This window comes from Carassius carassius, chromosome 32 (assembly GCF_963082965.1).
Source record: "Carassius carassius chromosome 32, fCarCar2.1, whole genome shotgun sequence".
NCBI classification, from domain to species: domain Eukaryota; kingdom Metazoa; phylum Chordata; class Actinopteri; order Cypriniformes; family Cyprinidae; genus Carassius; species Carassius carassius.
Window position 1 is genome coordinate 3476480 of NC_081786.1, and position 12916 is coordinate 3489395.

The 12916-nt window shown below is 36.4% G+C and overlaps 1 protein-coding gene across 1 annotated transcript in view; it reads right to left on the bottom strand.

Annotated features, from left to right (window-relative positions):
• Positions 1-12916, bottom strand: part of syne1b (spectrin repeat containing, nuclear envelope 1b) — a 108065-nt gene that overhangs the window by 49918 nt on the left and 45231 nt on the right. The window contains exons 51-70 of the mRNA XM_059519890.1: positions 12217-12389; positions 11830-12139; positions 10675-10839; positions 10198-10554; positions 9973-10109; positions 9165-9342; positions 8909-9091; positions 7667-7810; positions 6504-6659; positions 4832-4996; positions 4400-4572; positions 3585-3738; positions 3349-3492; positions 3099-3263; positions 1863-2180; positions 1480-1635; positions 1193-1366; positions 530-856; positions 247-399; positions 4-171 (exon numbers count right to left, since the gene is read on the bottom strand). Coding sequence (XP_059375873.1) covers positions 4-171; positions 247-399; positions 530-856; positions 1193-1366; positions 1480-1635; positions 1863-2180; positions 3099-3263; positions 3349-3492; positions 3585-3738; positions 4400-4572; positions 4832-4996; positions 6504-6659; positions 7667-7810; positions 8909-9091; positions 9165-9342; positions 9973-10109; positions 10198-10554; positions 10675-10839; positions 11830-12139; positions 12217-12389 — 3900 coding nt within the window. The remainder of the gene's footprint in view (positions 1-3; positions 172-246; positions 400-529; positions 857-1192; positions 1367-1479; positions 1636-1862; positions 2181-3098; positions 3264-3348; positions 3493-3584; positions 3739-4399; positions 4573-4831; positions 4997-6503; positions 6660-7666; positions 7811-8908; positions 9092-9164; positions 9343-9972; positions 10110-10197; positions 10555-10674; positions 10840-11829; positions 12140-12216; positions 12390-12916) is intronic.

A 12916-nucleotide genomic window follows, 5' to 3' on the forward strand; every position in this document is an offset into this window, starting at 1 on the left:
CACCTTGTGTCTGGCTAGTTGTTGTGTGGCTGTCTCTAGATTGCCACTTTGCATGGAATCAGAGGTGACCAGCCTGCTAGACATCTGTAACAGCCATTTCTCTACTTCTTGCAGTTCACTGTTATAGTCTTCATGCTCTTTCACGCTCTCCGTCAAACTCTGAACGTGGACCTACAATGGAACAATTTTAGATAAGCAACAGTGCATGGAATCTAGGAAGCAGAGACCATTTTTGCATGACAGTACCTTGGCATCATTGCATAATTCTTGATAGTCAGCTTTCAGCTTGCTGATGTTCTCGCTGATAGACGGGTCACGGATTGTTTCAAGAAGTCCATCACCCTTCCCTATAACTGAATTTACTGCTGATTCATGGGACTGGATGGTCTGCTGGATTGTCTAGAAGGGGACAAAGGAAACATTTGACAAAGTAAAGGATTTACATGACTCTGAAGATGGTTGCATTTATCATCCTCATAACTAATTCAGTGCATGTATCTTCTTTACTCACCAAAAGTGTTTTGCTCACCTTGTATTTGGCTAGCTGAGCCTTCTTTTGGTAAAGTTCAGCTTTTGGCTCCACTGGAGATGCCAGCAGTGATTTGGTCTCTGTAAGCCATTGTGCTTGAGTCTTGTATTTGTCCAGGAAGTCTTTAGAGAGCTGTATGGATTTCTCGGTGGCACTGAGCTCTGACCGCAGAGCTCTGATCAACGCCTCCAGCTGGGAAAGTCGGGTGTCGACTTCTTCCTTGAGCTGCTCTGCCTCAGGTTCCTCCAGGAACGTCATGGCACGATCCGTCTTTTCACGCATGGTCTTCAGGAAGGTGTGACCCAGCTCCATGTCACCTTGCAAAGCCTGAGACATTAAATACAAAGTTTCTTAGGCACGTGAACTTTCAGAAGTCATTCTAATATGTTGATTTGGTGCTCAAGAAACATTTCTTATTATAAATGTTGAAAGCAGTTGTGCTGATTAATATTTTTATGGAAACCGTCATTCAGTATTATTCCAGTATTCTTTGATGAATAGAACGTCCACAAGTCCACTGCATTTATTTGAAATAGAAATCTTTTGTAACATTATAACTGTCTTCACTGTCACTTTAATGCATCCTTGATTAATTTAATGTGTCCTTGCTGAATAAAAGTATTAATAAAAAAAAAATATATAATTATTAATAACCCAAGATACCTCTAGTTTTTTCATCTTCTTCTCCATGGCAACACGATCGACCACATCAATGGTGGTGGTGGTCACACTGCTGAAGTTCTTTTGTGCTGTGCTCAACCAATCAGAGAAGGTGCCGAAGACACTCTGGGATTCTTCAATGCTGGAAACTTCCTCCTTCAGTTGCTTCACAGTGTCCTACAAACACATTTAGCACGATCCTTTGTGTTATATTGATATGTGTGTTTTAAGCCTATAATTTAATGACATAACTGACTCAAAATCTAGGTGTGCGTGTGTGTTTAGTGTACCAGCAGGTGTAGCAGCAGCGCATGATAGCGTGACGTGAGTTGTGTAGCTCTAGTGCTGACTCTGCTGCTCATGGGCGTCTCTTCTAAAACTTGTTGGGCCAGGACACTGAGACCCTCTATCTCCTCCTGATAAGCCAGCACCTCCTCATGCCAACCCTGAAGAGACATCACAACAACATATCAGACTCCACAGGAACAGCTTTCTTTGCAAATAAAATGTTAAACAAGAAAATGCTAATTCAGTTATTATTAAGTACTTCAAAATTTCACATTTAATTGGATGTGTTAATTGCTCTTTCTGCAGACTTGTGAAATCTACTAGCAGTTTCATCAGTAAAAATGGATTCAAAGTAAATCCTAGGCTGTATGGTTCCTAGACTAACCGTCAGGAGCTGAAGCTGGGCCTCTTTTGTTGCTCTGTCAGAGCGGCGGCTGGAGCGTAACTCTCCTTTAGTCTCCATCCCTTTGAGCCAGTTATCCAGCCGCTGGAACTTCTGCTCAATCTGCCGGAGTTTGGCCAGAGCGCGGTTGAGCTGAGATCTGGTGTCACCCAGCCGGGTCTGATATGAGCCCCACTCCTGCTGGACCGTCTCCAGACATCGGTCCTCTAACTGCGGGACGCCCCAGGGAATCACCTGCTCTCGGGTCACCAGCAGTGTGTTGAGCAGGGCTTGACCCTCTGTGCAATGCACCTGAAGCTCCTAGAGACAGATAATAGAGTTATTCCTCTAATGCATATTTATATTAAAACCCCAAATAATCAAACTATTCAGCAGACATTACAAAAAAAACTAAAAAAAATAAAAACATTATGGATGCACAGTTTATTGGCAATTACATTGGTTTTTGCCAAACTTGGCATTTCTTTAAATAACTGACTCTAAACCAGGGGCCCTGAGCGAACTGGATGTCTTAAATGTAATTATTTTAATTATTTAAGTATAAAATATATTTTTAATAACAATTCATTATTTAATAAAAATAAATAACAATGACTATTATTATTATTTTTAATATATTAAAACAATATAACCTAATTAAAAAGCAGTATTCTCTTCTTCTGTGTCTGGTCATAAAAATATTCAACAATTATGCAACAACTTTCTAGCATAGATTATAATGTTTAGATGCTTGATATTTACATATTCTTGATATTTACATATTCTAGCATGTTATTTAAAAGCAACAGAAAAATCATGAAATAATATCATTTATAATGTCAGACATTATAATAATTACATATAAATAGTTAGCTATTCGAATGAACCAAAATTTATATAGACTATATCAGTGCATTAGTAATATCTACTGCTAAATACTGGTGTAAAAAATATCTCTCTCTCTCTATACAGTACATATAGAATAATTCAACATTATTTAATGTCATTTCAAACAGTCAGAAAGTTCATATATCATATATGTTTGATAATGTATTTGAATATACACGTTCTACTTATCTTAAGCATTTTATGTTTATGATGTATTTAAATCATTCACCCAATTCTTTTTTCTTAACATAACATAACTAAATGTAAAAAGCATTCGTATAAATATATTTTTAAAAGTCAAGATAGATAAAATGAACAAATAATGTGTCACAGTTCAAGACGTCCTCTGACCTGTAGTTTGCGTAGTGTGTCCTCTAGAGTCTGGACGTCTCCCTCCAGCTGTGTGCAGCTGCTCAGTCTCTCCTGCTGCTGCTCCAGCCAGTCTTTAAACTCCTGCAGGGTGCGCTGGTACTCCTGATGGGCCGACACCAGCTGCTCCGCTCTGGCAACTGCACACTTTGGCAGAAGAATATGGCAGAGTCCATTAACACAAATATTCAGCATATTCTATAAGGTGACCGATGAGAGCAGTGCATTATACCTGGGCTTTATCTTTGACAATATTGTAGCGCTCTTGCAAGTCCTGAATCTCTAGCTGGGTGACATAGTGCTCGGCCATGTTGGATCCCTTCATGGATATGACATCCAAGACGCTACTGTGGCTTAAAACATCCTCTAGAAGCAACTGAAATGAGAATGTTTGTACAGTATGTCAGGACTGACAACAACTAGAACACAATTACTCGGAGACTCAAAGCACTGACAGTAGCACCATACTTTGGCTTTGCCCAGGTTGGCAGTTTTGTCTCTCATCTCAGAGCACTGTTTGTCTGCAGAGTTTAAAGTCTTTTCCACCGTCTCCATCCAGCTCACAAACTGACGCACGTCCTCCTGGTAACTGGTCCACTGCGACAGAGCGCCCTCCAGTTGACTGTTTAACCCCAAACACATCAGTAAGCACGTTCAATTTCAGCCAAGACCTCTCTTCTCATCAAGAACTGTTTTTGGCTGTACGGGATTCTAGAGATGGCAATATAGGGCTAGATTTTCTCTTATGGGTCTTTTAATTAACAATTAATGAAAAGTTGTTTATTTTTTTATTTTAGACTTATAATTTATTTCAATAATGAATATAAAACTGATCTTACTATTATTCATGTAAATATATGTAATGAAATTTGTAATGTAATATATAATATTTAATAAAACATTTTACATATAGGGCAGAATACAATATATTTATATGAAAATGTAATTATATATATTAAATAAACCTTTTTTGCCCTTTCTCTCAACTACATATTTGCAGATATGTACATCGTGTGTATATATATATATATATATATATATATATATATATATATATATATATATATATATATATATATATATATATATATATATATATATATATACACACTGTAATCACAGTATAAATGTACCGTAATGTAGTAAGATTTTGGTATTATTGTAGTATAGATGGTTAACATGACTTGAATCAAAGTGGATATTTAATATCTGTCTTCTCCAGGCCAGATGTATCTCACATTAGGTGGCTGCACTGATATTAATAAGACCTTATTAATACTGACCTCTTGCATTGAATAGAAGCTGACAACAGTCCATCCAATGAGTCCTTGAGGTCTTCGATTTGTTGTCGGACCAGCGGTACCCCCTCAGCGGAGGTGTTTCTCTGGACCGACTCTCCTCTCGTCAGCAGCATCTTCAGCTGTATCTCCTTCTCTTGGCGTGCCGTTAACAAAGCCTGGAAAACATGGATGCATTCATGTGAAAACAAACTACATTCTAAGAGCCATGAAATTAAATGCAAAGCGGAATACTTCCGCTGAAGTGGAGTACTAGTGTACTACTGAATACTAAAAGTAGTATGGAAAAACAGTATGCAGCATTCAACAATAAACATTTCAATAGCGTAGTATGCTATACTGATGTTGCATGACCTCACCCCATTTAATGTTTGATTCATGCAGCACCCAGTTATGGTTTTGGAAATAAGTCCTCACCTCGACTTTGATCATCCTGCTGTCCAGCACGTTCTTGTCTGCGGTGGGAGTGCAGTAGGTTTGCAGCATGTGACTGGTATCAGCCACCCAGTTCTGCAGCTCTTTCAGGCCCTGCGAGAACAGCTGGTGCTCGGACACCATGCGCTCGATTCTAGAGGCTTTTTCCTATTGGACAAGCACAACATAACCAGATAAATAATCACATCCCTGAGATAAAGTGACTCGAGAGAGTAACTGTGGCTTCTGTACATAATCATAACACACAGTTTAGTAATTAATCATTCAGTAAAGGAAGCATCTTAATAGAGACAGTAAATGTGTTAAAAGGAAAGCAGCTGAGAGCTTTCAAATCATGTTGTATAGTACATTTATTAATTCTGGAGGGCTAATCCTTATGACTTTTTTTTTCTTTGTTTATTAGTAGACACCAGGGCATAAAAATGCCAACTTACAAAGCTCTAAATAAGTCAATACTGATAAAAAATGAAAAAAATGAGTAGCAAAACTTAAATATAATATAAACGTAACATCGAAAAAAATACGTTTAATTACTTCATATAAAGTTTCCAGAACAAAAGTGTTCTCCACCCAAAACTGAAACATGTGAACTGTGTCCGAAAGCAAAGGGACTTAACAAACAGTTTATATGAAAGCACACCTTTCAAAGCACACTGGTTTCAGATGTCACAATGTCATGTCTAATGGTATAGGAGAAATTAATATTTGTATTTAGCATATCAAAGAAAATACTAAATGACCATAATGCTTCTTTCTTAGTAGAAATTATAAAAGAAATCAACCTAAAAAAAAAAAAGGATTAAACAAATAACAATTAAATATAAAAAATGTAAACAAATAAAAATAAAATTATTTAAATATAAAATGCTTTAAAATTAAACAATTAAACTAATTTAATTAATTAATTAAAATTATAAATGAGTTCTAATTAACTGTTCAAATCAAACACCAGGACAGTGACAGGACAAAAAAAAATCTAAAGCAAAAATAATTTTAAATGAAGAAATATTAAATAAAATTAAACAAAAGATAAAAATAAATAAAATAAAGGGTTCAAAAATACAAATAAACAAACAAATAAATAAATAAATCTAATTTAAGAAATTGATTTACTTTTACAACAGACACCATTTGGTGACAGGACATTAAAAAAAATATATTATTTAATTTTTAAAAATATTACATAAAAATAAAAATAAGAAAAATACAACACCTTTTTGTGTCAGGACATTACAACTATAAATATTATTTATTTAAAAAAAATCTTACATAATAAAAATAAATGAAAAAAAGAAAAAATTATTTGGTGTCAGAACATTACAATTAAAAATATTATTTATTTTTAAAAATCTTACATAATAAAAATAAATGAAAAAATACAACACCATTTGGTGTCAGGACATTACAATTAAAAATATTATTTATTTAAAAAAAATCTTACATAATAAAAATAAATGAAAAAATATAACACCATTTGGTATCAGGACATTACAGAAACACTGGATTGGGGCATATTTTGATGCCATTCAACTTTCATTTGCTGCCTAATAAGAGCATTTTAAGGTTTCAGACACAGCCCTATGTACACATCCAGTTTGTCGACCCCTGCAGCATTAGGGACAGGTAGCCAGCAGACAGACAGGCGGGACGTTACCTTGGTCAGGTTGCTTAAAGCTAGGTACTGAGCTGAGAGCTGCGAGACACGGTGCACAAAGCCCTTTCCAGCCGTGTGTCCGTCCCACAGCTGCTGGGCCTTCTCCCTCAACCTGTGCAGCTGAGACTCCTTAGAGGCTAATTCCTCAAGCAGAGACTGTGAAAGCACAGGCACATTAGCACAGAGCAGCATCGCACACACTCCTGAGTTAGCAGATGATTAATAAAGCAGCATGGCAGCACATGAACAGGACGGACCACAAGACTGGGGACAAGCATGTTAATATGAGTATGACAGGAAAGCATATTAAAGCATGATGTAAATATAGCTGCCTTTTTATCGCATGCACTGATCATTTTCTGCAAAAATTGACACAATAGACCCTACTTACTTTTATAACACACATGCCCAGTGTTGTTATTGTAACTAAAACTAACATTTTAAACTACTAAACTTGTTTGCATTTATTGAAACAAAGCTTAAATAAAATAAAATATAAATATTAGATAAAAACTTTAAAATAAAAATTAACAAAATAACAAAAATAACAAAAAAATGCAATAAATAACAAAGTGCTGGATACTATTGTTATAAAACCAAAACTACATATTAATAAGTAAATAAATAAAAAATACACAGAAATGACTAAAACTAGAAAATGTTTCAAATATAAAAATTATTTTAAATATGAATAAATACCAGAATAGTATATTAATAATATTATTAAAACGAAACTGGCTAAAATCTTTATAATTTCATCATAATAAAATAACGTCTGCTTTTCATATTACGTCACCAAAGCTATGCAGGCTACTGACTAATTTTAATCAACAGACAAAGTATAAATCCGCTGAGAAATTTGTCACATTATGGAAATTAAATGTGCTGTGAATGCTATTTAATGTATTAAAATAAAAATAATATATAATACATAAAAAAACACTCTAAAAATAAACAAATAAATACAATCAAAATAAATGTAACCATTTTTTAATAAAATAAAATATATCTCAAATAAATTGATTTAAATACTCAAAACATATCTATATTTATTCACAAAATCATATGAGCAAAACATTGACAAAAAAGCCTATAAAGTTCATTAGAGCAATGATCGGCTAGAATGATGCTTGTGAAGGGCTCTTCTGCTAATGGCTTTTCACCTGTAGCCTGTGCAGCTCCTGCTTCTTGGCTGTGAGGTCATGCAACCGACTGCTGCTCTCCTGAATGGCCTCCTCGGTTTCATTCAGCCAGTCCTGCAGCGGCTCCACGCTCGTTTCAAAGTCCCGCATCTGAGCCTGAAGATTCTGGAAGAAACAAATCAATGACGGTACATTTTAACAGAATGACTGATTAGCCAGATCAGATCTTTTTTGGTCTACTGTGGTCGATGATATAAATTATTAACTTAAGTACACCTTGAGATTGCAAGTAATGTTCTAACCCAGGGATCAGCAACCTTTTCGGCATGACGTGCCATTTTTTATTTTTATGGTTAACCACTGTGCCAAGTGTGCACAAAAAAGTTTTTTTTAACGTTTAATCAACGTTAATGCACTGCTTTAATTGATGAACGTGCACACACAGACACACACACAACACACACCACTCGCACACAGAGATCTGAGATCGTGCTGTGCAAAAAGTAGCATTCAGAAGCTCATAAACCTATGAGTGTTGTCACGCTACTTTTATTAATCGATACTGAATCGCTACATTATATTTCTCAACAACAAAGGGGCAAAATTGCTTCATTATCTGCAGAGAGAGACAATTTACCCCCCCCCCCCCACTTTCTTTCTCTCAAAATGGCCATATTTCAGAAAATTTTTCATCACTGGATATAGCTTTAGGTCATTTAACATTTCTATGGTAAAACGTATTATTAAAAGTTGACTAATGTTAATTGATTTGCAGCTTAATCTTACCTCACTCTCTTTAACGTTAAACTGACGCTTCGCGCTCTGCTTCTGTGAACAGTAAACCCCGCCTACTTTGATCTGATTGGCCATCTCATTCATTTTGACATTGACGAGTGCTGTTAGACCGAGGCTTTGATCTGAAGCACCTAGTATGTGCAGTGTTTGCACGTGCATCCATGCAAGTTAATTCTCACACTTTAATAGTATTTGTAGCTCCTAACAGGCTGTGTGACTATGAGAAGTTATTACATCAAACTGTTCGTCATTATACAGTTTTCCTTATTGCTTGCGTGCCAGCGATTATCCCTCTGCGTGCCACTGTTGGGACGCGTGCCGTAGGTTGCCAACCCCTGTTCTAACCTTTCGAGAGAAAAAACAAACGAATAACATGAATACTAAATGTAAGATTTTTAGAACATTGCAGGTATTTGTTATTGTTGTTATTGCAAAGCGTCTGGGATCAATCAAATGATGGTCAGACACCTGTAAGGCGTTTTCTCTCTGGTGCAGGTTCATCATGAGTGTTTTCCAGTCTTCTCTGGCCGTGGTGTTTTTGGCTCTGATGGACTCTACTCTGTCTTTGGGAGCGATGCTCATCAGTAGCTCTCCGCTGGCTGCCACTGCGTTCAGTTTGCCGTGGCCTTGCTCACGGTCACTCAGAAACTCCTGCAATAAGAACTTACCCTTAGAATCGTAACTGAGTTGAGTGGAAAACAATAGTAAATCGATAAGATGTTACCTGGATCTTCTGCAGGCTGGACGATGCTTCAGCCAGGTTCTGAGGCACATCGAAACACTTGGCCGTATTGATTTTGGCATTGACCAGCCACTGCTGGAAATCTCGAAAAGTGGCACGGAAGCGCTGCTCCAGGAGCTTCTCCTTTCCCTGACACTCTCGAGACGCCTGGAGACTGAGGCTACGTGAAGGAAGAGAGATGTTTGCAAACGAAGCGATCTGAACATTGATACCATGTAGTCTCAGACTCTGTAGACTCTGATATGATTCTACACAAACTTTCCATTCATTTCCAATGAACCATTTGTGGCTTCCGCTCAATTATTTGAATGAGCTGCTGTTTTGTTGTATGCCGGACTATTGTTATGGTCAATTTTCATTGATTTCAGATTTGCTGAAATGTTAAGTGAAAAAACAAAACTGTTATTGTAGGTTTTAAATGTCAGTCTCAGCCAGTCTGTCTCAGTACAGTATTATTCATTTTGAATTAGCTGTTTTTTATATATCCATTTTTAGTTTTAATTTTGGTTTGTTTTAGTAATTTTGCTATGTGCTTTTTGCAATTGTATTACCTTTTTTATAATTGATATTACTATTTTATTTATTTATGTATTTTTGTCAGTTTTAGGTTCAATCATTTTAGTATATAATCTACTTCAGTTAGTGTTAAAGTAAGATTTCTTATTTTCATTTTAAGATTTTTCATGAAGAAACATTTGGATCTAATGTTGTAATAACTCTGTGTACTCAGATTCTGCTAGAACTAGAACTTAAAGTAAAGCCTGGAAGAGTTGGCCTTGAGCTCTCTTACCTGTTGTACTCTTTAATGAGGGCAGACACTCTCTCAGACTGAGCGCCCAGATCTCTGGAGAACCGGCACAAGTCATTCAGCTGACACTTCAAATTCTCTGACATGGGCTCAATGTTCAGCAGTGCTTCCAGGGCATCCTGAGTCATAAAAACATTAAGTACAGTGACTTTTAAAGAGCAGAAATCTTATATTATTATTATTTATCACTTGCTCTGTAGGCTTTACCTTTGCTATCTGCCATCCCTGTACAGCCTCTTCACCGGAGCTCATTTCTTCCACCTGTTTCAGTTTGCTGCGCCACTCCTGCAGCTTGCTGCTGAACTCCTGCAGGTCCTGCTCCAGCTGCGCTGCCAGACTGCTGAACTCCTGCTCCGAGCTGGCCATCTGAGCCAGAACGCCTTCCAGACCGGAGCACGTGTGTTTAGCTCCGCGCTCCCACTGTTCCCAGGCCGAGAGCAGCCCGGCCTCCTCTCTCTCCAGAATCTCACAGCCCACCGTGGACGTGTGGTCACGTGTGGCAGCACCGCAGCTCTGCACACGGGTCAGACGCTCATGCCCTTGTTTCCTAGAGTCTAACAGTCCCTAAAATTGAATCACAAAGCTTTAAAGTCAACGTGAAATCAAAATGAACTTCTGTAATCAATGTTTCTGGTCTTATTATGTGCACAACAAGACATCAGAGCACAGTATAGTTGAACATACCCTGACTTTAGAGAGTTTCCTCTGAACAGAAGCGGCGTCTCCAGACATGTCTGACCAGCGCTGAAGCTCTTCTTTAGCTGATGTGAGCCAGTCGTTCAGGTCACGCACAGACTCCATGTACAGCTCATGCTCTTTGACGATCTCCTCCATCTGCTGCACCTTATTCTGCAAAATAAGACATTACACGAAACATCAGAAATGCTGAAACTCAGAAAACTGACCTTATTTAATAAAAAAAAATGTTTCAGGTTTTATTGTTAATGATTCTTTGATGTATATTATTATTATGTATATTAACTATTATTCAAAATAAAAAAATTTATAGTCTTTCATTAAAACTTAATTATTAATTTTTTGCTGATGTAACCAAGAAATTGACTAATTTCTTAATCAACATTTTTCTTCCCAGAGGTACATTACAGATGTTAAATCTGTTTCATGTTGTTTTTAAGGCATATACATTTCCAGGAAGTGGTTTATGTATTGTATTGCACTGTATTGTATAAAATAAAATAAAACAAGACCCTAGTGTTAAATTTATATCAGTAATATAATAATATATGTGACCCTGGACCACAAAATCAGTCTTAAGTCGCTGGGGTAAATCTGTAGCAATAGCCAAAAAAAACATTGTATGGGTCAAAATTATAGATTTTTGTTTTAGGTCAAAAATCATTAGAATATTAAGTGAAGATCATGTTCCATGAAGATATTTTATACATTTCCTACCGTAAATATATTTAAACTTAATTTTTGATTAATAATATGCATTGCTAAGAATTCATTTGGACAACTTTAAAGGTGACTTTCTCAATATTTAGATTTTTTTTGCACCCCCAGATTCCAGATTTTAAATAGTTGTATCTCGGCCAAATATTGTCCAATCCTTATTCATTCAGCTTTCAGATGATGTATAAATCTCAATTTCGAAAAATTGACCCTTGTAACTGGTCTTGTGGTCCAGGGTCACATATAATAATGATTATCAACAAAGAAGTTTGAGTTCAGGTTTAATAAAATATATGCCCAATGCCATAATTAACAAGAATAGTAGTTTCGAAATAAAATACTTCAAATTATGGCTATGTTTCATGTTGTTTATAAGGCTTGTCTAGAGTGACTTAGAGGAAGTGGTTTGCCTTCTATATTCTATACCTTAATGACGGCTGTGATGTTGGTAAACTGGCTGTTGAACTCAGACTTCGGTCCCTCTGCGAATGCCTGCTCTCCTGTTTTGTCATACAGCTCTGTGGACTTCTCATTCAGACGTGTCAGTGCTGTTGAATGGACCTCCACGTCGGCCTGAATGGCCCGCAGGCGCTCCAGCAGCGAGGCCTTCTCTTTCAGCCCGGGCTGCTGCGGCAGAGTCACTCCTGCCTCCTGCTCCACCATCTCCATCCACTGCTGCAGCTGAGCTTTACTCTCTAGGAAACTGCCCCACTGAGCCACGGTCCACTCCAGACGACTGCAGCACACACAAACCATTATTACAGTATTCTGCCAAGTTACCGTGAGGCTTGATTAGAGGACTCAGGAACTCACCTGTGGCAGCTCATGGCGGTCATGAGGATATTGGCCCAGGAATCCTTCAGACTCTTGAGCTGAGAGCGGATCATTTCCTGTTTATCCCTACTGCAGTTCTTCAGCACCTGTTCTCCCTTCCCTACGGTCATGTTGAGCTTCACCTCCCCTTCACCCTTCATCAGCAGGATGTCCTGAAACAATATCATCCAAATGTCAATGCTCATATAATTTCAGAATAAATTTGTAAAAAAAAAAAATGTGTGCATTATTAATTAAAAAACTAGTAATCTCGAAATGAAATAAAAATATGGCCTGGCTATTGTATCAATAACATAACAATATGCAATATAATTTATATATAATATAATAATGATGACAGACAAAGAGTTCATGTTTAATTAAATATATGACCTATGCTCTAATTATTATTTACAACAATAATACAATAATAAAGTTAAAGATGATTGACGAAAAAGTTTGATTTCTGGTTTAATAAAATGCATGCAATTATAATTAACAAGACTGGTAATCTAAAAAAATTAAAAATAAAGTTTTAAAAGCATGGTATTATATTATATTATATTATATTATATTATATTATATTATATTATATTATATTATATTATATTATATTATATTATATTGTATCGTATCGTATCGTATCGTATCATATTATAATATAATAAAATAATGATTGACGAAGAGTTTGCATTTAGGT